The sequence below is a fragment of the Macrobrachium rosenbergii genome, chromosome 55 (genome assembly GCF_040412425.1).
Source record: "Macrobrachium rosenbergii isolate ZJJX-2024 chromosome 55, ASM4041242v1, whole genome shotgun sequence".
NCBI classification, from domain to species: Eukaryota; Metazoa; Arthropoda; class Malacostraca; order Decapoda; family Palaemonidae; genus Macrobrachium; species Macrobrachium rosenbergii.
In genome coordinates, this window is record NC_089795.1 from 11225299 (window position 1) to 11252433 (window position 27135).

Sequence of the window (27135 nt, forward strand, 5' to 3'; positions counted from 1 at the left end):
CCAGGATCCTCCAGCCATGCTTCATTGATGACGACTTCAAGCAAGGCCACGGACTTCTCTAAGAAATCTTCATCCAAAATTAAATCCTCAGCGCAGCCAGGGTGTGTGAAAAATTTGAGAATGCTCCATATTGAAGACTTACCAGTCTGTTGTGATTATGAGATGATCTCGACAGCTCTGAAATCATTTGGAACTGTTGTAGAAATCAGGATGGACTTTATTGATATTGAATCTAAGTGGGAAGCGTGGGTTACCTTTAGTAGCCATGATGAGGCACTAAAGGCTAGTAGTATGGTAAGTGCCATACAAACAGGTCAAGCTACAGTACGGGGAGCCTTAACAAACAAAGTTCCCAAAGACATGGACGTTTATGTGCCATCTAAATGGGCTCAGGATAAACGAGAGAAACTAGAATGCAAAAATAAGGACTCCTAAACCTCCTACGTGGGCGGTAGCTTCAGCCAAGGAGGAAAATTATAACTACTATAAATTTTGCAGGTTTGCTCAGAAAAAGGTGGGAAGAATAAAGAGCTGTGACATTTCTAGTTTTGGGAAGAACACCGTTCTTATGCTATATCCACAGCCCAAGCATATATGCTGACCTTGTTGGACATGAAAAATGATGAAATGATTACGAAGATCAAGCTCCGCTTAAGCTTTAGTTATGGGAGAGGAGTACTATTTGATAAAGACCTTTATGACATGACAGAAGAAGAAATTCTAGAAATGAGTCCCACTTCAGTTTGGAGAGTGAAAAAAAGGCACCTGTTGCCAACATGATCATTTTAACCTTTGTAGACTCTAAGGTACCTTCTCATGTCATATTTGAAAATGAAAGGGTACGAATACGTCCTTTCCAGCAAAGATCAGTGCAGTACTATCATTGCTTCAAGTTTGGCCACCCATCAAAAAACTGCAAAAATGCTAAAATTTGTATAAACTGCTCTGAGGAATGTAATAGAAAAGCAAAATGTGTTAATTGTCAACTGGAACATAAATCCAATAACAAAAATTGTGAAACTTACAAATTTGAACTGTCTGCACTAAATAAAGCCAATGCAGAGCATATAAGTATCGGTGTTGCAAAAAAGACAATTAAGTCAACAACCTAGGAGCTAATGTTTGCTCAAGTTCTTAAGCCACTACCCCTATCTACAACTAGGGGTACATGTAGAACAAAAAGAGCTAAATCTAACAAATGGAATGAGGCATCAGGGATGCAATGGGTCAACCATATTCTTTCCGCTAACAATTTACTTGATAATCGAAAAATGAGAAAGTACAACGAAAGGTTTCAGAAACGAAGTTATAAGGACTATTATTTGCAGACGATGGATTAATCCCAGGACACACCCTTGAAGAAATAACGAGCAAAACAAGCCCTTGAGGAAACAGCACGTGAATGTGGCCGAATATAAACATACAAAAGCAATATATTAATATTCAACGACTGGTATAGTATTGATGATGTGGAGGGTATCCAGCACATAAGGAATAAAAATAGTTAAGCAGATAAGATGCTAACTGGGCGTAATGATGCAGTCATCAGTGAAAGCTGTAGTAGGGTGAAGACAGGAAAACTGTATTGGAAACTATTACAATGCCATCCTTCCCGTTTGCCATGGAAGTCATGAAATTCTAAGACAAGAAAGGCATAAGTGACAAGACAATGTTAAGAACCTGCAGAAAATCTAGAGAAGAAATCCGGTATGATAACATTAAAAAAAATCTTGATCAGTATGGCTAGACTAGGCACACTGTAATCAAACGATAGGAACAGGCTATAAAGGAAAGATACAAAATTTGTGATGTGAGGAATAAAAATGGAAGCTTTGAACAAGATTAGATTAGATTAGATGAGAAATAGATACAGTTTTGTGCAGCAGCCTTATCAGGAAAATAAAGAGGAATTGTTAACCAACACACTTTTATCTGCAGCTCTGAAAACGGGAAAGAATTATGGCTTCGCACAGACAAAAAAAAACTTAAAAACAAAGGAGGAATAGGACGAACAAGGGGAGGAGGAGGAGGAGGAGGAGGAGCCGTTTCAAAGACAAGCCTCACCTATTACTACTACTACTACTCCTATGTAAACAACCACTTCATCTCCGCAGCCGGATCTGGTCACAAAAATCAATCACTTTCGACCCGAAGGATTGACTGAATGATCGAGCTGAAGGTCGACCGAGGTGAATCAGTGATCGAGGTTGAATTGGCGAGTTAAAAATGGGGTTAAATTTGAGTTTTTGAGCTAAATATGGTTGAATTAAGCGAGGCATCGTCGGTCTCTCGACTCCCAAGGAGACGATTGCCGATGTGGATTAACCGTTATTTAAACCGTTAATTGCGTTGTTTTCGTTATTTCCGTTATTTAGATAACGCTGAAGGTTAAATCAATGATCGAGGTTGAATTGGCGAGTTAAAAATGGGGTTAAATTTGAGTTTTTGAGCTAAATATGGTTGAATTAAGCGAGGCATCGTCGGTCTCTCGACTCCCAAGGAGACGATTGCCGATGTGGATTAACCGTTATTTAAACCGTTAATTGCGTTGTTTTCGTTATTTCCGTTATTTAGATAACGCTGAAGGTTAAATCAATGATCGAGGTTGAATTGGCGAGTTAAAAATCGGGTTAAATTTGAGTTTTTGAGCTAAATATGGTTGAATTAAGCGAGGCAATGTCTGTCTCTTGACTCCCAAGGAGACGATTGCCGATGTGGATTAACCGTTATTTAAACCGTTAATTACGTTGTTTTCGTTATTTAAATAACGCCGAAGGTTAAATCAATGATTGGTGTTAATTTTGCCATTTAAAAATGTCGTTAAATTTGAGGTTTCTCGTTAAATGTGGTCAAATTAAGTTGGGCATTCTCGGTCACGTGACTGGAAAGCCTTCGATTGCTGACGTAACATATTCCTTATTTAACTGTTAATTTCAACCGTTATTATTTAGATGACATTGAAGGTTAAATCAATGCTTTTGAAGTTAAATTCGCGATATAGAAATTGTGCTAAATTTGAGTTTTTAAGTTAAATATGATTAAATTGAGTTAGGTGTTTCCCGTCCCTTGAAGGCAAAGGTTACGATGGTCAGTCGTATTTAAGGCACATTTAATTGATTTAAATCGTTACTTCACTTATTTAAATCGTATTTTCTTCTCTTTTTCTTCATTTAAGCAATTTCAAGCCTAATCAGGCCCGTTAGGCTAGGTTAGGTTCGAGGGTATAGGGTAGGCTATGGCCCTGAGCACTGACTGTAATAATGGCGCTTGTTAATAGCGTTGTTATGATTTTTGCTTGTGATCTCGCTAATCGACCCCTCCCCCCCCCACCATGCATGAGGAAGATGATTGCATGACGGTGCCAGACTTGATTTTGGATATTTGTGTGCTTTCAGCCCCCTTCCTATGGGTCGCGCCTCGCTTGAAAGGAAATCAAAGATACTCCTAAAGGGATGTATCCTGATTCCTGCCCCAACATACCCCAGGACACCATGCCCAGACTTGCAGGCGGAAACCCCCTACCCCCAATCCCCCGTCCTTCCAAATGTAACATTCGGACCAAAGCAGGATGTACGCACGACTACGTCGTCGACTTACCTGGATTTTTTGAGCAGCTGAAAAAGAAGATTACATAAATATCGATGAAGGCTCGTACAGCAGTAACCTAACCCTTACTGAACCTAAATATTTAGGATCGAAACAACCTAAAGAATAAACGAAAATGATTTTTGAGTGAGGTTCATTTCCGTTGCAGCTTTCCACAAAACTGTTCTCTGTTAGTAAATGTGATTTTAAAATTTTTTTTAACAAATGAGGTTTTTGTGCTCTTGTTTGACACAGACCTAGGGTGGCAAGTCTGCCCTGCCAACCTAACATGGCCCTGAAGGTATGGTTTCCTACTGGGAAGTCCCCAGTATTAGAAATTGGGAAGCTATAGTAGGCTAGTAACAAAACATTTGTGTTACAGTTTGGCAGGTTAGTAAAAATCGTGTGGAAATTGAATAATAGCCTATTTATATGGTAAAAAATAGGATACAGTACTTCGAAGCTTTTGCAAGGATTGCATAAATAATGCAACTTGTTGAGAACGGATCGTAGCAACACCAGTATAGTTTATGGCAGTTGTAATATGACAGATATAGGAACCAGTGAAATTTGTAAAACATGAAAGGCATGTTTGTTCTGACACGATATACAAACCGTCGGTCATTTACATTAGGAATTATTTTCAGCGTAGGCTGGAAATGGCTGTTAAACTCTTGAGCAAGGTGGTTAGGCAGTAACTACCTCCAGGTAGGTGGGAATACCTGCCTGTCTGGATGTAAATAATCCAGTTTGCTTTCGGCCGTCATGCGTTGCAGTCATGGTTTCGGATCTCTCTGCCTGACTGTCGTTAAGCTCTTATTATCTCGGTGGGTTCTTGATGTATTTTTGTGTATATATTACGTGTGTTTGATATTTATTAATACAAACCCACAATTTATGATAACCTTGCATAAGCCGTTGTTCCCTGCTCTGTGTCTTGGGTTTGGCGGCCAAGGGCGTATGTAGAGAAGCGTAACCGAGCGGAAATGCTTCTCTTCCAGTAGCTCTTTATTTAGATAGTGAAGGCGTTTCCCTGTACGTTCGCAGGTATCAGATTGGGATGTAATATCTTCGCTCCCCTACATTGATCGGGACGCAAGAGTTCGCTTCCCTTATTGGGCTCTCGCCCTCTGTGTACAAGGGCATGACTTCTTCCTTCCTACTTGTGCTGAGTCTTGTTTTCGCTGCCTGCGCTTAGAGAGTTGCGGGGCGGGTGGGAGGTTACGGGCGTCGTCTGTAAGTTCCGCTTCCACTGTGCCCTTGGTGGCCTCCCCTCCGTCCTTCCATCTCCCCGTAGGTTCTTCCTTATCTCTCCTTCGGTAGAGATCTCTCTCCTTCACCCTCTTCATTCGCTTGTCGGGCGAAAACCGCAAGGGAGGGGCCGACGTCTTTTAGGGTACTTCCTCTTGCTGCGTAGGGCAGTTCCCCTCGCAGCAAGAGGAGTCTCCCTCTCTAATCATCTTTGCTTTTTCTTTCAGGTTGACAGTCAGCATTGCAGACACAGCAGTAGTTGGCTGGATATCTCAGGGGATATCTTGCATGAAGGAGTCCCGACGTTCATTCAGTTTTGCTTCCGGATCGACCACAGTACCTGTTTAGTTGACTTAGTTCCACATCAGGATCGTTCTGACTCTGTTCCCGCCGACGTGGATCGATCGCTGTGATTGCTGGCCTTCATGTATGCTGTGACACTGCCTCTGGCGTATCTGTGGTCCATCTACTCCTGCTGTTTCCTGTGTTATGCTCCTGTTAACTCGACAACGGTCTCTGGGCGGCTCTTCCTTGTCTCCTGCCGCAGCCACTGATCGTTCCTGTTGCTGCTGGTGACATACATGCGACATCCTGTGTGTTGCTGCAGCTCCTGCCTTCCGACGGGGCCGCTTCCATTGTGTTCCTGCCTAGCAGTCCTGGAGGTTACAATGTTTCGTGGCCACCAGCCTGTAGAAGATGTCGGATTGAAGGTGAAGGAAGCCGCTCTGTGGAAGTAGCTGCCGCCTTCTTCACCTTATCTTCAATTTCGTCTTCTGCTGCCTCTTCCTTTCCTCTCCCGAGGTCCAAGTGGGTCCTGGAATCTGGACAGACCTCCGTCGGCCGAAGGAGAGGAAGGCTGCTTTTTTACCCTTGATGCCCTTGGACATCTAGGGACTGCCTCCTTCTGAGGAGGCAGTGGGTTTCTCGTTGGCTCTTCCTGACCTTCGGGTTAGGAAACTGATTCGCATAGCCCTGCGTTTTTGTGTTTCAGGAGCTGTGGGCAAGCAAACCTCGGTTTGCGATCCCGTTCCCAGTCCTAGAGGTTCCTCCTCTAAGATGGGGGCTACTTCGGGCTCTCATTAGCGAGTCGCTCCGAGTGCTCAAGATTTTATGGAATATTGAGTATCCTGATCTGGTCTGTAGAGTACTCTCCCCAGCCCAGTTTGGGAGCAGTCTTCTTCCTGCCAGCACCACAAGTGCTCCCTGAGTGCTTGCCAGTGCTCCCCGAGTGCTTGCCAGTGCTCGGTCAGGTTCCCAGTCTGGTGTCTCGATCCGATTGGTTCGAACACCAGAAGAAGCAGGAAGAGATTCCTTTCAGGAGTCCTGCAGGACTTCTAAGGGACAGACTCTCTTCTGGGAGACAAGTTCTGTCGTTGGCTCTTCCCGCCCTTGGGCAGGAACCAATTTGCATTCTCCTGTGGGGTCTGGTGTTTCGGTGGCCACGAGAGCGCGGCCTCTCGAGGCCACTCCCTCATTGCCAGTCTTGGAAGTCTGCGTCCAAGACTAGTTCCATGCCCGATTTCTTAGAAACCGAAAAGCAGCTGCTCCTGATTTTGAGAGTCTCGTGAGTCACTCAGATTCTGTGAATCACGAGCTGATGAGAGACACAGGACGAAAGAAAGTGCCAAGACACCCAGATGTCTGGGTGCCGAGACACCGGGTGTCTCAATACTGCCCGCCAGCTGCTTTGGTTGTTTGGCCAGGTTTCATCCTCGTGTCTTGAACCTAGGGTTCGAGCATGCAGGTACTCAAGTGTTGTATAGCATGCTCAACGACTCAATTAGCCAGATGCATTCCCGGTTGGGTTGTATTGGTAGGTGAGCTTGGCCTCGGGTTGGAGTGATTGGGACGGAACGTGCTGCTCACTCTTTCTTCATGAAGATTCATGAAGAGACTGCTCAACTGAGAAACCCCTACCATCTTTCTGTTGCCTCCCTGCACTACAAGTTGGTAGTTTTTCTTGCTCCTTCATACTAGACCCAGGGGCCGCTACGGCGAGGCATGCTGTTTTGGGAAAAAATCGATATCTATGTTTTACCCTCTGTATTTGTCTGTTTCGCTAGGGGTTCACAAACATTGCTCACCCCAAGTTACAGACAAATGCTGGAAGACTTCGCTATTCACCTGACCTGATAGCCAAGGCATCAAGAAGAGTTCTGCTTGACCCAACCTCCTGTAGCAGCTACACAAGAAGTGGTTCTTGAGGCAGTACATCCCTGTGTGTTCAGGACTGGGAGACCTTCCAGCTTTCCTTGCAAGCACAGGCTTTCTCGCCGAGCGGCAACAGATATAGCTGGATACTTCTTGAAGTCCTCTGCAACACTGTCCCAGGGACTGGATCCGTCTTTGCTGGTGGGTGTCGTTGACGGAACTTCTTCTCGGGTCAGAGTCGCTCTTCAAGCCTGGACTTCCTCGACTTCTCCGCCAAGGGTTGCTTCTCTCCCTTTCATTCGTGAAGAACGTAGACCCTTGTGACCTAGTCTTCTATCTGAAGTAGCCTTCTTCTCCTCAGTCAAGACTTAGCTACAGACGAGAAGCTTCTTCGGTCGTGCTGTCCCAGGGAACTGTTCCCTGGGTGGCATGTGACTCTCGTTTAGAGTTCCTGTCCCGTGCTCTGCGCGCGCCCTTATGAGAGTCATCAATAGAGATATGCCCTCTTAGGACATCTCTCATCTTGCTCTGGCCTTGGTGTAGAAGATGGAAGAACAGGGATGGGGATCAATTCCTCGACTCCTTCTCGGATGTCGTAGGTGGACTGTGAATCCTTTGGCATCTATTGTAGGGTTCATGTCCTTCTTGTTCCCCTCCTCCTTGGACTTTGTGTCGATGATCCAGATCATTTGTTACTTTGTCCTATTAGGGAGCTGTGGTACTTTCCGAAAAGGCTCGACATTCCTAACCTGGATGTGGTCGACATTTTTGCTGGTACTCTCCTCCCAAGGAAGAAGTGTCTAAGGACACATCTTCCTACTGGCTTCGTGAAGCAATCAAAGAATGTACTTGGCAGCTGGCAACGACGATACCGGTAAAGTACCGTTCCACCGCTGCCGAGAGCTTATGAAGTCAATGGCTTGGTCCATCCCTCACATTCCGGAAGTTTCTGTCAGTCTGGAAGCAAGACGTGGTCTCATAGACCACACTCTTGTCTTCCTGTGGTCTTGCCCACAGGCCCTTGGAACCTTTTTTCCTTGGCCCTGTGGTGGCTGCTCAACAAGTTGTGTTTTCCTACCCGGCTCCTTCAAGAGGACGAGTTGCATCTCGCCTAAGGTGTTGGTTCTGGAAGTGAGAAGGATACCGAGAGTGGCCTCTCTTCCTCCTCCTTCCCCATCCTCCTACTTCTCTCTCCTTCAGGATGAGAATAGGACTGGAACCAATACTTGCTGGATCTGGCGCTGATGTGGTAAGACTACACATCGAGCACCCGTTCTATTTTTCTTATAGCAAGGGGAGGAAGGAGAGACTGGCAATAAGGGAACCCTATCTCGGCTTTTCCTTACTGCCTCCGACTCTAGATCCTTCCAGCCTATTTCGTAGGAGTTACGTTTCCTCACTCACGCGAAAAGGTCCAGTATCTGACATTTGATCTTGCAGTTCCTACACTCCGATCAATATGTCAGAGGCACGGTACTCTTCCTCGCTCTTTCGACCAGGAGGAGTAACCCAGGTGTGCAGAACTCCAGTCAGTTCAGGAGACTGACTCAGATTCCTCCCTCCAACCAGTGAGTCTTCCTAATGTAAAGGACCTATGGGTTTGTATATCGTGTCAGGAACAAATCACAGTTTTTGAACGTAAATTGTATTTTTCCTAACTATACAAACCTGAGGTCCTTTACATTACATATTATGCCCACCTCATGCCACCTCTCAATCTGAACCTGGACCGAAAGGCAAACTGGAATGTTTACATCTGGGCAGGCAGGTATTCCCACGTACCTGGCATAGTTACTGCCTAACCACCTTGCTCAAGAGTTTAACAGCCATTTCCAGCCTGTGCTGAAAGTAATTCCTAATGTAAAGGATCATAGGTTTGTATGGTTAGGAAAAATACAATTCACTTTCAAAAATTGTGATTTCTCTCTGCTTTGGCTGGAAGGATTAAAAGTATGTATGTATATATTTTTAAGGGTACTAATGTTTAAGATGACTTTGAAATGACAATAATATAATTTCAAAGTTTAATACAGTAATAGGACAATAATTTAAGGTATATTTGATGTAGGATGATACTTTAAGTATACATTTGGTATTTGAACTTTCAAGATAGGTAGTTATAAGCATTTTTAGAGGGGGGGGGGACAGGGTAGCAAGTATTTGTCAGGGGGTGGAGTCTGGAATGCATCCCATGTGAATACGGGGATTTACTGTATTGATATAGAAGTACATTTTTCTCAATTTAACAGACACACATATGTGTTTTATTGCCTTACAAAAACACGAGGTTATAAAGAAATACCTTGTGAGGAATGGATTGATAAATTAAGTTCTCCAAATGCATGAACTATTACAATGACCAAACACTGTTGAGATTTCTTCAGAAGTTATATGAAGGGTAAATTTATATACAAAAATAGTAAAGTGTAGCCAGGTAGTGAATGGTATCCTTATTACCTCGATATCAGTGGTAGTTGGAAACTCATCCCTAATATATTTTAGATTAGGTAATATCCAGCAGTCCACAGGAAAACTAAACTCGGCAGGTTAAAACTCCAGATTTATCCCAAAGGTTTATGGAAATGCTAAATAAATTAACGAAACATTTTCATCACAGCTTGACATCAGGTAGGTTAAAATTATGTATGACAGAATATGATGATAATTTGTTCTCACAGGAATTCAAACCATTGCCTTTATGTCGGAGTATTCTTTAGTGCTAGCAGGAATCAGCTGTTTAAACTCGGTAATAACGTACACTTAACTGGTGGTCAAGGACCCCTCGCTCACCTCTGTCCCTTGTAGGGGGGTGGTGTCATCAGCGCACCTCACATCTTTCACTATAGGCATTACTTAGGTTCTTTGCAACGTCCCTTTGTCCAATAGCTGCTATGCTTCCATCTTATGTTCCTGAACCCTCTCTTGACAAATTTTGTTTCATAGTGCTTAAAGTGCAAAAGGATATCTCCTCCTGTTACGCCTTTCAATCCTTTCTGTTCCTGTCAGTTTCCCTTTCAGTGCTGAATGACCTCATCAGAGATCCCAGCACTTGCTTGGCCTTTCGCCTGAATTCTACATCCCATTCCTTTCCTTTCATTTGCCTCCTGTCACCAAGCACTTTTCCTTCGGCCGTCATCAAGTGACGATATCGAGCTGTGCTCCTGCTGGCTGCTAAATTGGAACTCGGGGTTTCATTTTGAGTGTTTTGTTTATTTCAACCTGGAGAAAGTGTCATTAATGTAGATGTAAAGGGCGGGTCCCTACTATATACCGCTTCACTCTAGGTTTAGATTTGCTTCTGTCGTGGGATGAAGGCTTTGGTAGAGAAGGTAGGTGTGGAGAGTTAGCCTACCCCTTCCTCCTGCTAATGAATACCTCCCTACTCCTCCCTCATGTACACACATAATTAGAAGGGGGTTATGTGCCGTAGGTTAGGGGGTCAGTGTCCCTGCTCTTTGCATGTCGACTGCTACCATCAAGTGTTGAAGCATCCAGAGTCAGGCAAGGAAAGTAAGCACAAGCACTTTCTATATTCCTCCTAATCCCCCTTCTTCTCCACCTAATCAAACTCTTCCTCCCCCTCCTCTTCGCCTTCTTCATTTTCCTCTCTTAAGAAGATGAGGAAAAGTCCTGAAGACCTCACCGGTTAACTTCCTTCTGATCGAGCTAAACGGCCATTCCATCTTATGCTGAGGATCTCTTAAATCAAAGGCGTTGGTTTTTATACCTATGAAACATCCCCATAGGGGTGGGTAGCGCCGTCAGTACACCTCATATGGTGCACTGTAGGCATTACTTAAATAAGGTTCTTTGTAGCATCTCGTTGGCCCCTAGCTGCAACCCTTTTCATTCCTTTAACTGTACCTCCGTTCATGTTCTCTCTCTTCCATCTTACTTTCCTCAACCCTCTCCTGACAATTATTTCAACATTATTTCAGCGCTGAATGACCTCATTAGTCCCAGCGCTTGGCCTTTGGCCTGAATTTTATATTCCAATTCCTGTGAAAAATACAAACTACTTTTAAATGTTGAGTTATTAAAGAATTCTTGTACAGTATTATTATGTGACACGTATGTGTATCCTACCATAGGAGTGTTCCTTTAAACTTTACTTCTGCACCAGTTAGCAAGTGCATTTATGCTCTGTCAAAGTGCTGTAATGTCACACTTTTATTAAAACACTTACAAGCATAAAACTGTGGGCAAGTTTTTAGTAGGTGTTAAGCGTGGTAAGTTTGAGCAAAGTTTTAATGCTACAACATATGGAAAAGCGTAGACAGCGTTTTAAAGTCTTGGTATGCAGAAATAAAATAGTAGTATTATACTGTGATATCAGTAGCTATTTGTTAATTTTTTCTTTTTCTTTTTTAATAAGTGAGACCTCATCTTTCTCTCTGAATTTCCTTTTGCCTCCTCTTACTTCTTCTTGTTCAGTATGAATACTGTAGAGTTCTTCTTTATTTTCTGAATAATATTAATAATGATAATAATGCTAATAATAATATAATTATCGAGCAATTCTCTTGTTCCAGTTCTAAATGAAGAAGGGGAAAGGGGATGAATCTGTGGAGTCAGTGAAAAGACTTACAGCGACTGCACCTGTCATTCCCAGCCAGGTAAAAGCATTCCTATGTCGAGTTGCAAGTATATTGGTGCTGCCATACTGATTCTGCCAGATCTTTCAATCGCATGGGGATACTGAAGATACTGTAGGCATTACTCTCTATGTTCTTTGCAGCATCCCTTCCATGGCCCCGAGCTTCATCTCCTTGCGTTCCTTTTGCCGTAGCTTTCTTTTCCGTTTGCCGCACCATTCATTCCTTTGACTGTGCCTCCTCCTCTGTTCATATTCTCGCTCTTCCATCCTTTTTTCCTCGACCTTTTCCTGATAATTGTTTCATAGTGCAACTGCAGAAGTCTTCCTCCTGTTACTCCTTTCAACCTTTTTTATTCCTCTGTACCTCCATCATAGGTCCATTCCATTCCAGACTATGCCACAAAACTTTGAAGGGCACCGTACCGTTTCGTAACTTGTTTTACATACTCACTTTCCAGATCTTCGTTCAGCCCCAACACTTCACTTCGGTCCCTCTCCTGCCGTCGGCCGGCACCGGATCGCTAGTGGGATCCCCGACAGCCGTTGCCATCTCTGTCCAGCCTCAGCAGGTGCCGATCGGTGGCGACCAGTGCCTGGTGGGGGGCACGATCACATACACCCAACCAAACATTCACTCTGCTGCGCCCTGCAACATCGTCTTTGCCTCGCCCCAGCCTTATGTCACCTCCGTGCCCGTGCCGCCACACATTGCAAGCAGTTGCAGCAACTGCTCAGATAATCTGAGCCCTGTCGCTGCTGCGGCAGTTCCCGTGTCGCACATTCCAAACACCTGCAATTCGTCTGGGAACTGGAACTCCCCCTCCTGCATCTCCAATGCGTCCTTTGGGTCGTCTGTAGTCGCTAATTATTCCCTGGTGGCGCCCGACGGTAACCACCAGCCTAATCACCAGCCTTACTCTGGCACGACTGAACTGAGTCAGGCCGAGCCATACCCCAGCACTTGCAGCCTGAAAAGGAACGCACCAGCGGTCGATAACATCAACTTGACAGACGGGGAATCTGGGGGGTTCACTCCGGAAGTTCTCCAAGAACCGAACAAAGAGAGCGCTGCATTTTCATCCAAGCCAGCTACGCCCTATTCCCCAGAGGATCTGAGGTCCCAGCTGCCCAGCGTCATCAAGAAGAGGCTGCAGGAGTATGCTGTCAAGCGGTCGAAGGAGCCTGTGAAGGAGAGGCAAGAGCGTTTGTCCCAGAAGTTCAACCTGCTGATTCGGAGCAAGATTCTTGAGCTGGTGCGAGTGAGAGGAGCCAAAAAGACCGTCTGTCCTTCAGAGGTTTGTAGACGATGGCCCCTTCTGGGATTACTTGTTTTTGTCTCTCGAGTTGGTCATTGACAAAAAAGACTTGGTTTAGCTTCTGGAGTATGTGTGTTGTTTACTTTATAGGCAATTTTATTTATTCATTACAGGCAGTCCTCGGTTTATGACAGGTTCTGTTCCTACGCCGCATCGTAAGCCGAAAAATCGTTGAAAATCGTCAAAAATCCTAAGAAAACCTTACTTTTAATGCTTTGGGTGTATTGAAAACATTGAAAACTGCATTTTTATTGAGTTTTTCATCAAAAAATCTCCAAATTTTGATTATTCTGCTGTTTTGTAGTCATATTTCTTCTGTCGGATCGGCGTCGTAAGCGTTGTAACCCCGGAACATGCATCGTAAACAGGGAAATAGTTTCTGATGAATATATTTGAAAAGCGTCGTAACCTCAGAATGTTGTAAGCCGGACCCGTTGTAACCCGGGGACTGCCTGTACTGATATTATTTGTTTATTAGACATGAAAGTTCTTTTCAGCACCCTTTTTCATTCATCTGTTCCCTTCAGTCTCTTTGTACTTATCTGTCCAACATCTTGAACTCAAACTTGCTCCAGTTTTCACATAATATAAGAAGTACCACCTTAACTTAACAGACGCTTTGCAGGCCTGGCTTTCTTATAAGTAGTGAAGTCCGTTATAGACTGCACTTAAATGTTTCGAGATTTCTGATAACTCACAAAGTCTGTCAGGTAACAAAGACCTTGTGTTATAGCCTGCACTTGAATATTTTCTAAATAATGTGCAGCTACCAGCAACTTCACATAGTTCCTAACCTAAACTGCCCGTACTTTATGCTTAACATTCCATTTAGGAGATTTATTTAAAAATGTGTCACATCTAAAAAGAGGCAACATAGCAAAAAATAATCGTAATAATATAGCTGATAAGTATAGAAGTCCATTAAGTTGAGGCAAGACTACAAATGTGATGGTGCAGTGCCCCTTCACTTAAAAGAACCGTCCTCTTGACGAGATACAGTCTGGTCTGATGCCATTATTGTAATTTAATTTATATTGCTCTATGGACTAAGTTCCCCTCTGCCCAGACGATTTCAGCTTTACAAATTTCTGTTGTATGGTTAGAAAATGCACAGACATTAGCTTATTGTAAGCAGATTCCTCTGTGGCTAATTTACCATAAGATTTTTGCAATTTGTTGTTACTGTATTCTCTTGTTTATTTAGTTAATATCGTCTTGGCTTATGGTAGCAGCAAGCAATATTCAGTTGCATTACATTTTAAAATTATTATTCTGAGCACCGTAACTTCTTCCCCTACAGGGCTCAGAGTTTAGTTTTGCTTTTATGTTTCATTTACTTTAAGCTGATGCCATTGTGATCAGATGAATTAGTTGAAGTTCTGTGGTGTAGTGATTCCCATAGGGGGTTAGTTCTGTCAGTGCCCCTCATGCAGTTCTCTCAGTTCATTGTGGGCATTACTTAAGGGCATCCCTTTGGCCCTTAGCTGCAACCCCTCCCATTCCTTTTACTGTACCGCTTCCATCGTACTTTCCTCAACCCTCTCCTGACAATTGTCACATAGTGGAACTGCAAAAGGTTTTCCGTCTGTTACACCTTTCAAACTTTTTTATTCCTCGGTTTCCATTTCTGCACTGAATGACCTCATCATAGGTCCTAGTGGTTTGCTTCTGGCCTAAAGTTTATATTCTATTCCATTCCATTATGTACTGTGGTGATTTCGTTGTCTTGAAGTATCTGAGGCCTAAGATCCAAAGTTAGTACAGTGTGCCCACTTGGGTAATGTTTTTAAATTCTAGAAGTCTCCAGGAACTTTTAAAACTGCTGGGAAACTATGGATTTTACATTGATATTTATTCCAGTCCCATTTCATGGGCCATAATATCTAAGACATCTTTGGTCTGACGGACTAAAGGCTAATACCTTTTGAGGTCCCCATAGCTTACAGTTGTTCTTATTACCCTAATGCAAATCTCCTAGTATTTTCATAATTTACTTGCATCTTTTTCTTTTTATTAGTTTCTTAATTTATTGTTTCTGTTTTAATAAATGATCTCTTCTTTGTGTATTTCCCATTACCTTGTGTTGTTTCTTTCTAAATAGCACTGTAATAATCTTTGGAAGAATCTTGAATTTCAAGTCAGTGGCCCCTTTTGTAGGCATGTCCCAAATGAACAGGATCCATCTTCTCATGAATAATAATAATAATAATAATAATAACAAGATACATGATGTACAGGTATTATAGCAGGCAGGGCGTATACAATTGGTGGGTTGGTCAGTAGGCAAGAATTTTAATTGGTTGTAGGTTGGTGAAGAAATCTGTTCCTGAGGCGGTGAGATCTCCTAGGTCCATCTAGTGTTGTTGGCTCAGGGTGGGTATTGGTTCGGGTAACCCCCACTAGTGTGGCAGGTATTAGAGGCCATCCAGGTGACATGTCATCGGCTTCCGGCTCTCTCTCTCTCTCGTGACAGTGTTTGGTGTCGGTTGGTTTCTTGTATTTCTCCTTACGATGGTGGGAAGAAATTCTGTTTTCTTCACTGTGTTGATACTTGCTTTTTTTCTAATATATGCAGTGCCTCGAGAAACCATAGATGTTGTCGGTCCGGTGTTTGGTCAATAATTTCTTTATGAGCTCAGCTCTTTCTGGTCTTATGTTGTGGTTTTCTCTATAATGATTAAAAATGGCCCCTTCTTGAAGGTGGCAGGAGAGACCCTTGGAGAGTCTGGTAGTGGTCATCCCGATATAGGAGAGGTGGCATCCTTCCACCGGGCTTGTGAATCTGTAGATGATGCTCCTTCTCTTCAAAGATGTTTCTGGGGGGCGCTGGGTTGTTTTTAAGAAGCAGCTGGGTGTTTTTCATGTTTTTATAATAAATTACGAGGCTAATTTTGTTCCCTTCTACAGTGGGGGAGACATTTTCCTTTATTATTTTCCTGATAGCCTTTTCATCTTCTAAATATGTATGGTGCAAAAACTTTTTATAAAATATTTTTATAAATCCACTTTCATCGTTGTTGGTGTCCACTGTGCTATCCTGGTGCCAGTTATTGATGGAATCTCGGGTTTGATGTTTGACCATGTGGTTTGAAATATTGTTATTGATGAGGATTTGTGTGGATCTTTTGATCTCCCTCGTGGTTACAATCCACATGGAACAGGGTGTGAGGGGACAGTGGACGAAGGCATCTACCGCAGACCTTTTATATCTGTCCGGGCACTCACTGGACCCATTAAGGCATAAACCTGGGTTTGTGGTGTCTTTTTTTGTAAACCACGGTAGTATAACCCGTAGAGTCTGCTGTACACGAACATCCAGGAAGGGTAGAGCACCATCAACACTGTGTTCACACGTGAAGCAGAGGACGGAACATTCTTCAAAAGTCCTTAAAGTTTCAAGCCTATAATAGGCTGCCACACTAGTGGGGGGTACCTGAACCAACACCCACCCCCCCAACAACATCAGTTGGACCTAGGAGATCTCAACGCCCCGGACAGATTTCGTCACCAACCTGCGACCAATTAAAATTCTTGCCTACTGACCACACCCACCAATTGTATATGTCCTGCCTGCAGTGATAATAATAATAGTCTGTTCCCCGTAAGAGACTTAGTCAAGCCAGTGGCCCTCAAATGGTACACTGTAGGCGTTAGTAAAAAGTGACTGCTGCATCCCTTCCCCTCCTAGCTTGCACAAACTTTTTAGCCTTTGACTTGACCTCCATTCCTGCTTCCTTTCTTCCATCTCGCTGTCCAACCTCTCATATTGTGTAGTTTTTCCCAGTTTCACCTGTAGATCTTTGTACTTCATTTCATTTATCGTCTGGATCTCCTATCTTGCTGTCCAACCACTCCAACTATCTCTTTTTGCTGTCTCAAGTGTTGAATGGCAGAAAGCGCCCCAGTGCTTGGCTTTGTAGCTTAAATTTCATAATTCAATCATTTCCTGGAGTCGGAGTAGTGCCATCAGTGTAGGCATTACTTAATATGGGTCTTTGCAGTGTCTCTTCCTTAGGCTCTTAGTGCTGCAACCCCTCCATTAAGTTCTGTACTGTATTCCAATTCCACTCCACCATTCAGTCGTTCAGTTTTGTGGGTGAACTATTTACAGCTGACTGACATTCCCAGATGGACAAGCAGTCCCCAGTTTACTAGCTACAAGCAATTGCCCCCAAAATATGCATCCGAATATTTAAAGTTTCAGCAACAATTTTGAACTACAGTACACTTAAGAGATTCGTTTCTGAAGGGCAAAAATAATCCCAGACTAGGATTAGACCTAAGTGAGTTTAGCTTCTGCAGTTTAGGTTACATGGAAAGTCTGCCTTCGACAAAACTTGCCTTCTCTTGAAATGGAAACTCAACATTTTTAGAAAACGCAATATAATATATTTTGTTTTTTGAACATTTGTATGTTTAATCAACAAGCTAATATAATATTGTCAGTCCCTGTAGTGGGGTGGTGCTGTCAGTGCACCTCACGTGGTGTACTGTAGGCGTTACTTGAGGTCCTTTGCAGTGTCCCTTCCTTAGGCCCCTAGCTGCAACCTCTTCCATTCCTTTTACTGTACAGGCAGTCCGCGGTTAACGACGGGCTCGGTTAACGGCGATCTGGTTTTACAGCGCTTGTCTAGCGACGAAAATTGGCAATTTTCGGTGCCGAAAATCACTGATTTCCACTTATCGGCGCTGATAGTTGGATATTGGCGCAGATACATACCTAACAGAGACGCCAATAACCGAAAATCTAATAAGCCCTGAAAATCGCCAAAAAGCCTCGAAAATCGCTGATTTTCAGTTAGTGGCAATTTTCGGTTATCATCACGCCCTCACGCCCTCAGAACTGAACCCCTGCCAATAACCGGGGACTGCCTGTACCTCCTTTCATATTCCCTTTCCTCCATCTTACTTTCCTCAACCCTCTCCTGACAGTTATTTCAGAGCTTCAACTGCGAAAGGTTTTTCCTCCTGTTCCTCACTTTCCATTTCAGTGCCGAATGACCTCATCATAGGTCCCAGCACTTGGCCCCTGGCCTAAATTTTATCATCCATTCCATTCCCTTATTGTCAGTTGTCAAGTGGTTAATCTGAATAAATGCAAATGAACTGTAGCTTATTATTATTATTATTATTGCTGTTTCAGCTGCATTCATTTTGTAGAAGACTTTGTCTATTTTCCTTGTTGCGGACTTCTCTTCGTTGGAGGTGCGTGCTAACAGCTCGCCTATATTTGTCATTTCATGGGGAAAATGACAAACATAGGCGAGCTGTTAGCACGCACTCCAGTGAAGAGAAGTCCGCGATAAGGAAAATAGAAAAAGTCTTCTACAAAATAAACGCAGCTGAAGCAGCAATAATATTCAATAAAACCTGTTTAAAAGAGGGTCTGCTGCCAAATTATATTATTATTATTATTATTATTATTATTATTTTGTTGAAGAGGATGGCAACATCAGTGGAATTGATTTTATATGGTCTTCTCAATTCATCTAATTATTTTCTTCTCGTCAGGGCTGATATTTGCTAATAACTGGCTGATGTTCATCGTCTGGATAAGGAATTGGTTTCTTGAAATATTAGTCTTATTGCATAAAAGCTAATAGTGGCGTTTGATCGCCGTAGAGTTTCTGAAAACCAGGATTTGTCGTATTCTCGCTTAGAATCTTCGTTGTTGTTCTAAGGGCGTAGCGGAATTCCAGCGTTTCCAACCATACCATCAGTTCATTCTCAAGGAAGGATGGGCTTGTTCTGGTTGGAATGGGGTCGTCAGACGGTATTTATAGTGTCCCATGCTGTGAGGGCTGAATTTTCATTGGCTGATTCAGGGGATTAAGTCAATGAAAATTCAGCCCTCACAACACAGGACACCTGGGGCACTATAAATACTGTCTAACGACCCCATTCCAACCAGAACAAGCCCACCCTTCCTTGAGAATGAACCGATGATATGGTTGGAAATGTTGAATTTCACTATGCCCTTAGAACAACGACAAAGATTCTACACGAAAATACGACAAATCCTGATTTTCAGAAACTCTACGGCGATCAGACACCGCTTTTAACTTACATGCAATAAGACTAATATTTCAAGAAACCAATTCCTCATCCAGACTATGAACATCGGCCAGTTATTAGCAAATATCAGCCCTGATGAGAGGAAAGTAATGAGAAGAATTGAGAAGACCACATATAAAATGAATTCCACTGGTGATGCCATCTTCTTTAAAAAAACATGCCTGAAAAACAGTCTATTACCTTCATATTATTATTATTATTATTATTATTATTATTATTATTATTATTAGGTAATTTAACCTTACCAATAAGCAAAGTTGATATTTTTATTAACTTATTTTTTGTAATGTACAGTACTGTATATGCCTTGGTTTTCATAATTTATTGTCATTTCTTCTCACAACCTTTAAACGTAATATACCAAGTACAGTAGAGTATTAATAACTTTTAAAATTGTTCCTAGCCAAGTTTTATAAATTTTAAATCACGATTATGGTGCAGAAGTTTGTGTATAAATGTCTCAGCTCAGTGGACATCAATTCAGCAGACTTCATGACTTATCAACTGTGATATCCTGATTATTTTTCCATATGCTGCCATTTTAGATGATATATTTTTAGATAAATTTCTGAAACTGAGTGTTAAGTAAAAGTATAGGCTAGTTTAGGTTAGGAACTGTGTGGAATTGCTGTTAGCTGTGAGATATCTAGAAATATTCAAGTGCAGGCTATAATGTAGGCTCCTTGTTACTTAACAGCCTTTGTTACTTATCAGAAAGCCAGACCTTCCAAATATCTGTGAAGCTGAGATGCCACTGATAATGTTTATCATACAGAAATGTGTTCATATGTTTTAAGAGTAACTTATCTTTTCCAACCTCTTGCCCTCTGCAGGTAGCTCGCGCCCTCTCCCCCAAAGCATGGCGGGACCTGATGCCAAAGGTTCGTAAGATCGGGATCGAACTCGTGGAAGAGGGGCTGATCCTCGTGACTCAGAGGGGCGCCATTGTCGATTTAGCAACTGTCCGGGGACCTGTGAGATTCGGACTGGCTCAGGAAAACTAAGGTGAGGGCGATGGGATCGAGTCTATCCCTCGATCACGGTCTCATTTTTTTTTTTTTTTGTCTGTCACAGTCATCCAATTCAACTGGGTGGTTTTTATTTTGTGGGGTTCCAGGTTGCATCCTGCCTCCTTAGGAGTCCATCACTTTTCCCACTATGTGCACTGTTTTTAATGGCACACACTTCTGCGTGAATCCTGGAGCTACCTCGGCTTCTAGTTTTTTCAGGTTCCTTTTCTGGGATCTTGGGATTGTGCCTAGTGTTCCTATGATTATGGGCACAATTTCCACTGGCATATCCCATATCCTTCATATTTTTATTTTCAGGTCTTGATGCTAATTTTTTCTCTTTCTTTCTCTGCTACTCTGGTGTCCCGTGGTATTGCAACATCAGAGTGATACTTTCGTCTTGATTTTGTCAGTCAGCGTCAAGTTGGGTCTATTGGCACGTATCACCCTATCTGTTCTGATACCATAGTCCCAGAGGATCTTTGCCTGATCGTTTTCTATCGCTCCCTCAGGTTGGTGTTCGTACTACTTATTACTGCAGGCTAGCTGGTGTTTCTTGCACAGGCTCCAGTGGAGGGCTTTGGCTACTGAGTCATGCCTCTTTTTGTACTGATTCTGTGCAAGCGCCAGACATTCACTTGCTATGTGGTTTATGGTCTCGTCTTTCACATTGCACTTCCTGCATATGGTCGAGATGTTATTTCCATCTATTGTCCTTTGGACATATCTTGTTCTTAGGGCCTGATCTTGTGCCGCTGTTAGCATTCCTTCTGTTTCCATCTTGAGTTCTCCCCTCTGTAGCCATCACCATGTTTCATTGCTGGCCAGTTCTTTAGTCTGTCTCATGTACTGTCCGTGCATTGGTTTGCTGTGCCGTTCCTCTGTTCTGTTTTTCATTCTCCTGTCTCTGTATACTTCTGGGTCCTCGTCTACTTTTATCAGTCCTTCTTCCCATGCACTCCTTAGCCACTTGTCTTCACTGGTTTTCAGATATTGCCCCAGTGCTCTGCTCTTGATGTTGACGCAGTCCTCTGTGCTTAGTAGACCTCTCACCTCTCCCTCCTTCCTTTCGTGCTATGTATAGTCTGTCTGTATTTGCTCTTGGGTGTAGTGCTTTGTATATTGTCATGTGTTTCCTAGTTTTCTGGTCTATGCTGCGGAGTTCAGCCTTTGTCCACTCCACTACTCCTGCGCTGTATCTGATTACTGGTACTGCCCATGTATTTATGGCTTTCGTCATGTTTCCAGCGTTGAGTTTTGACTTGAGTATTGCCTTAAGTCTCTGCATATATTCTTTCCTGATCAAGTCCTTCATCTCTTGATCTTTTATATCCTCTCTTATTATTCCCTTGTATTTGTATCCTGTCTCACCTATGTGTTTGATACTATTCCCATATGGTAGCTTTATCACTTCAGTCCTTCTCACTTTACCTTTTTGTATGTTGACAATGGCGCATTTTTCTATTCCAAACTCCATCCTCATTCATGTCCCCAGATACAACCCTTGCAGTCTGGATTAGGGTATCTATTTCCATGATGTACCATACAGCTTGATATCGTCCACGAACATCAGATGGTTAACCCTTAGTGGATGGATTGAGCTTCAGTGTGAAGTAAAACAGGTTTGGGGAGGTGGACGGATTGAGCTTGAGTGTGAAGCAGAATTACGCACCACTGTTATGGTAATAATGATTCGAAGCAAAGGTGCCAATACTTCTATATGCTATAAATTCACTAATGGCAACTTTTATACAGATGTGAGAGTTAGGCCAGTATCAGTAATGCTTGTAACTTCAAGGTGAATGGTACTGCATCTCTCTCTCTCTCACATGAGTCTTTGTGTACATTTGCTTGTAAATATACAAAGGGGTTGCTGTTGTTTTTTGTTTTTGTCTTTTACGATAGTATGTCGGTTGTAAATGTAATTTTACAAAGAAAATTGCAAAGAAAAATAGAAAAATCATGTAAAAGTAAAAAAAAAGTTACTGAATCTTCCTTCTCGTAAACTTACGTGAATATTTTACAACAAATATACCAAAAATTTGTTACTGCTTTTATTTCTTATCTGTTTTGATATCGTGTGAGCAGTAATAATAATTTTACAAAATCCAAAAAACTTATTTATTAGAAAAAACATATATAAGTTGGTAAAATTTACGATTGTCTTGTAAATGAGGCCCCACAAGGGGTTGTAAATAGTCATTTTCAACTTCTCGTGGAAGGTAGGGACAATTTTTTAGAATTTTTTTATTTATACAGTGTGAATGTACGTGTCATTCTCTTTCCAGTGATGTGATTTTTTTTTATTTTGCCGACCTCAAAGTCTCCCCGGTCTGGGGTGCTGCACGTTGATAAATTATGCCGTCCCTTAAGGGTTAATTCTCTTGCCTCCTTTCTTGATTTGGTACCCAGCATCCATCTTCTGCAGTACTTTTGTCGTGGGAATCATGGCTACTACGAAGAGTAGTGGGGACAGTGAGTCGCCTTGAAAGATCCCTTTCCTGATGTTAACCTCTGCTAGTCTTATCCCAGAGCTTGTAAGTACTGTATTCCAGTTGTGCATTGTATGTTTTAGGAAGCTGAAGGTGTTTTCCTCTTCCCCATATATTCTCAGGCATTCTATTAGGCACAAGTGTGGTATCATTTCGAAGGCTTTCTTTTAGTCAATCCATGCCATGCTTAGGTTGGTTCTCCTTCTCTTACTATTCTTCATTACCATTTTGTCTATCAGGATCTGGTCTTTTGTGCCCCTACACTTCCTTCTGCAGCCTTTCTGTTGGTGGGCCTTCTGCAGCCTTTCTGTAGGTGGGGGATGGTGTTAGTATCGTCTAGGTAGTTTTGTAGCCTTTCACTGATGGTACCTGTAGTTACTTGCTATATTTCCCATGTTCTTGTCTTTTTGTACTAAGGATGTTCTCCCTGTGGTCATCCATTTGGGCGCATGGTGGGTTGTGAATAAATGAACTTTGGACAGCTACTGTTTGTTTTATCAGCTGCTATGAAGAACCTCATTCAAGAGACTGAGAAACTACAATGCAAACTAAACAGGATCCAGACAGCCATACTGTTCAATAAAGTTTGCTTGAGAGAGGGCCTTCTTCCAAACAACTCCAGCATTGTGATACAATGCTGGAGTTGTTCTGCTATTTGTAGGTGTAGGGCCTTGAAGTATTTGAGCCAGCATCCATGGACTTCATCGGGACTTGGGGCTTTCCATTTGGGCATTTTCTTTAGTTGGTGTCTGACTGTGTCTGTCATGATCTCGTTGAATCTTTGTTTTATTCTCCCCATTTCTTCTGCCTTGAGTTCCTGGAGCCATGTTGCATGTTTGTTGTGTGATACTGGGTTGCTCCATATGTTTTCCCAGAGTCTCTTACTTGGTCTGGCTTCAGGAATTTCCTGGTGGTTGCTTTACCCTCTTAGTTGTCTGTATAGTCTTTTCTGGTTGGTTCCGAAGAGTTTGTTCTGTTGGTATCCTTTATTCCTGTTCATGTACCGTTGATCTTATGTGCTTTGGCTTTAAGCCTCTGTCTTATATCCTCTATTGTGTGGTTTAGTCTCTAGTCCCTTCTCCTGGACTCTGTATTTGTCATTCAGTTCCTCTCTTCTTTCCTTGCTTTTTAGCCTCTTTTCTGCCAGCTCTTTCAGTGTACTCAAGTCAGACCTCATCGCCATGATTTGTTTTTCCAGGCGCCTTTTCCAAGGCAGTTGCTGTTTTGGTTTCTGTCGGGTTGGTTGTGATGTGGTGTTGGTGTTTGTATCCCCATGAGTTCTACTACCAGTCTTGCACCAGCATATGCCAGGTTATTTGTTTCTGTGATACTGGTGGTGTGGATTAGTCTCATTATTTCATTTACTTCACTTATTTTCTCCCTTAGTTTCTTTGTGTTGTAGGCTTTCATGGAGGGAATCTTTGTTCCTTCTGTATCTGGCTTCACCCAGTGTCTGATCTTTTCCACCCATCCTGAATTCGCTGTAACATCTTCTGTATTTCCTCGTGTGCCGTTGTTTGGTGGCTCGTCCTTCCTGTCGTCTTCCAGTTTCGTCTCTTAGTTCGTCTTCTCGTCCTTCTTTGCTGGGTGTTATTTCTCTCTCCAGTTCCTCTCTTTCTGTTGTGAAGAGCCAGTTCTTTTTCTTTATGTTCCTTACTTCGTCTGCCAGCCTCTGTCTTGTTTGAGGGGTGTTGTTTCTCTCATTCCAGATGTCGACCAGTCTTCTTCTGTATCCCCTTTCTGTCGGGTTGCTTCTGATGTAGCATCTCCATATTTCCTTATTTTCTTCTCTTGTCCATTTCTTCTTCTGGATTGCCTCTGTAGCTCCAGTCTCTGGTTGCTGGTTACTGTCGTTGTGGTGGTCAGTTGTTGGATGACGACTTCCAAGTACCTGACCGTCCTTAGGAGAACTTAGGCGAGGGTGATGGGGTCGGGTGTATCCCTCGGTCATGGTCTCAGTTATTATTATTATTATTATCATTATTATTATTTTGAAAGAAGGCCCTCTTTCAAGTTTCACTGAACAGTATGGCCGTCTGGATGCCGTTTAGTTTACAATGCAGTTTCTCAATCTCTCGAATGAGGTTCTTCATAGCAGCGGGCAAAACATACAATAGCTGTCCAAAGTTCATTTATGCACCTTGACAGTTTGGTAGAGCTTTCTACCATACTCTAAAGGCAAATGAATCCTGGGGTACATCAGTGCCACATTTATACCCGAAGCGGGCTTACAAAAAATTTTCTTGTCAATTTTTCATTGGTTGTCGAAGCTGGGGGAGCTCCTCCTCCTGGCTGGAGTGGAATGACTCAGCTTCGACCACCAGTGAAAATTCACCAAAAAATTTTGTAAGCCTATTTACGGGTATAAATATGGCATAGATGTACCCCTGGCCTCATTCGCCTCTCAGAATAAATGAACTTTGGACAGCTGCTGTAGGTTTTACCTTCTTGCTGCTACAAAGAACCTCGTTCGAGACATTGAGAAATTACAGTACAAACAAAATGGCATCCTGTACGAAAATGGCATCAATATAACGGGCGTAGATGCACGGGTTTTGGATGTGTGAAAAACCCGCTCCTCTACTACTATATGGGTGAGTAGAAGAGCTTGTTTTTTCACACATCCAAAAACTGTGCATATACAAACGTTATATTGATGACATTTTCATACAGGCTGAGGATGAGAATGAAATAGAAACACTCCGCCACACATTCATAGAATGCAGCTCTTTGACCCATACGGTTGAGTCCTGTAAAATCGGCCAGCTCCCTTTCTTGACGTCCTTGTCTGCCAAACCGATGACGGCCTGAGGACCTCCATTCACACAAAGAAGACGAATCTGCCTTAACGGAGAGAGTAGTGTGAGTGCCCTTCAAGATGCAAGAATACCACCATCAAAGCCTTCATAAGAAGGGCTTTAACGCACTGTTCGCTTCTTGGCAGGGCATTCTCCAAGAACTAGACCACATCTCCCAAGTACTCTTGAATAATGGGTATTCTAATAAACAAGTCAACAAAGAAATACATCTTGCAATGGACTGGTGGTGCAGCAAATGCGAGCAGCACAGCTCAGACCTGCAAAGAAGTCTTCGATTTTTTTATAAGGAGAGGATGCACTCGAAATACTGGAAGACAAACATGCCATCAAGAAGATCATCGCAGACAACGTCTTCACTACTGACATGGACACGCAGCTTGACCTTGTCATTTACTATCAAAACAGCCGCAAAAGAAAAACCTAATTATGTAAACAACCCAGCCCCATTAATGAGAGATCCTCTTTAACAGACGAATGTGGTACAGTGTACCGATTCAAATGCCCAATCCATGAATGTCCTGGGGCATTTATCATTATGACCACCATAAAACTGGCAAAGAGAATCTCCCGTCATCCTCAAGAAGGCGCCGTAAAAAAACCATATGAGAGATGCCCACAAGGAATGAAAGTTCCTCGTTGGGAGGGTGGGTTCCATTCTCAGCTAGCACCCTGCTGGCTGTGAGTTTGAATCTCCAACCAGCCAATGAAGAATAAGAGGAATTTATTTCTGGTGATAAAAATGCATTCCTCGCTATACTGTAATGTGGTTCGGATTCCACAATAAGCTGTAGGTCCTGTTGCTAGGTAACCAATTGGTTTTTAGCCACGTAGAATAAATCTAATCCTTTGGGCCAGCCCTAGGAGAGCTGTTAATCAGCTCAGTAGTCTGGTTAAACTAGGGTATACTTACAAGGAATGAAATAGTGGGGAATACAGAAATAATTGGACAAACCCCCAACCCAAGGTGCCTACAGTTGCTGGAGGCGCTCTTAATACAGCAGGAGAAGCCCTTATTAAATACCTCCCAAGAGGTGTTCCTCCTGCCTGCCAGCATTAGGCGGCCTATGGCTTCTGTAGCTGACAGACCGACTCCAGACACGGCAAGAAACGGCGGTCCTGAGTGTGAAGCTCACAACAATGTCGGAGATTCTGTGAGCTGCCAGGCCCTCAATCAGAATATTCACCGTGAAATACCAGAAAATTACATCACACACCAGCCCTGTCGCTCAGCAAGGATGCAGCAGAGAAACCATCAGCGATAAATTTTTGGCTTGAGAAAATCTCGCCAGCCAATAAGCAGAGCGAATGTTTTCTCCTCAGCCAATCAGCGGGAAGCTGAATTTGACACCCCACTGACCTACTCGTATATAAAGAGCAAGACTCACATCGAAAGTCAGTCTACTTCCGTCTTTTGGCGTGACCATGCTCGGTGGAGCCTGAGCGAAACGTGGCCTCGATTAACACCGAGGAAGACTTTCTCCTGAAGGACAACTCAAAAGAAGACTTTTTTCTTGAAGGACAACTCTATGGAAGATGGACTCGCGATTTCAGTATCCTGTTACTGTTATAATGTGTTCATCGGAAATAAACCATCCAATTTTGTAACCTGCTTTCCTCTACAAGTATGACCGATATCGGCCTGTTACTGGCAGAATGCAGTAACCTAGAAAAATCATTGACAGTATTAGAAAAGTAGAGAAAACTCTTTATAAACTTTTAACACCACTATTATTATTATTATTATGATTATTATTATTATTATTATGATTATTATTATTATTATTATTATTATTATTATTATTTAGATTAACCCTATTCATATGGAACAAGCCCACGGGG

The 27135-nt window shown here is 42.7% G+C and overlaps 1 protein-coding gene across 8 annotated transcripts in view; it reads left to right on the plus strand.

Moving 5' to 3' along the window:
* Nucleotides 1-2034: 2034 nt before the first annotated feature.
* LOC136835898 (tubulin-specific chaperone E-like) overlaps nucleotides 2035-27135 on the plus strand; it is a 54585-nt gene continuing 29484 nt past the window's right edge. For 2 of the 8 annotated variants that reach the window (XM_067099751.1, XM_067099755.1), the window contains exons 1-5: nucleotides 2035-2189; nucleotides 11520-11603; nucleotides 12043-12879; nucleotides 19809-19980; nucleotides 22398-22522. In XM_067099751.1, the coding sequence (XP_066955852.1) occupies nucleotides 22490-22522 (33 nt within the window). In that variant the 5' untranslated portion in view covers nucleotides 2035-2189; nucleotides 11520-11603; nucleotides 12043-12879; nucleotides 19809-19980; nucleotides 22398-22489. Of the gene's footprint in view, nucleotides 2216-11519; nucleotides 11604-12042; nucleotides 12880-19808; nucleotides 19981-22397; nucleotides 22523-27135 lie in introns of all 8 variants that reach the window. The other 6 variants (XM_067099756.1, XM_067099759.1, XM_067099753.1 and 3 more) reach the window with 5 other exon arrangements.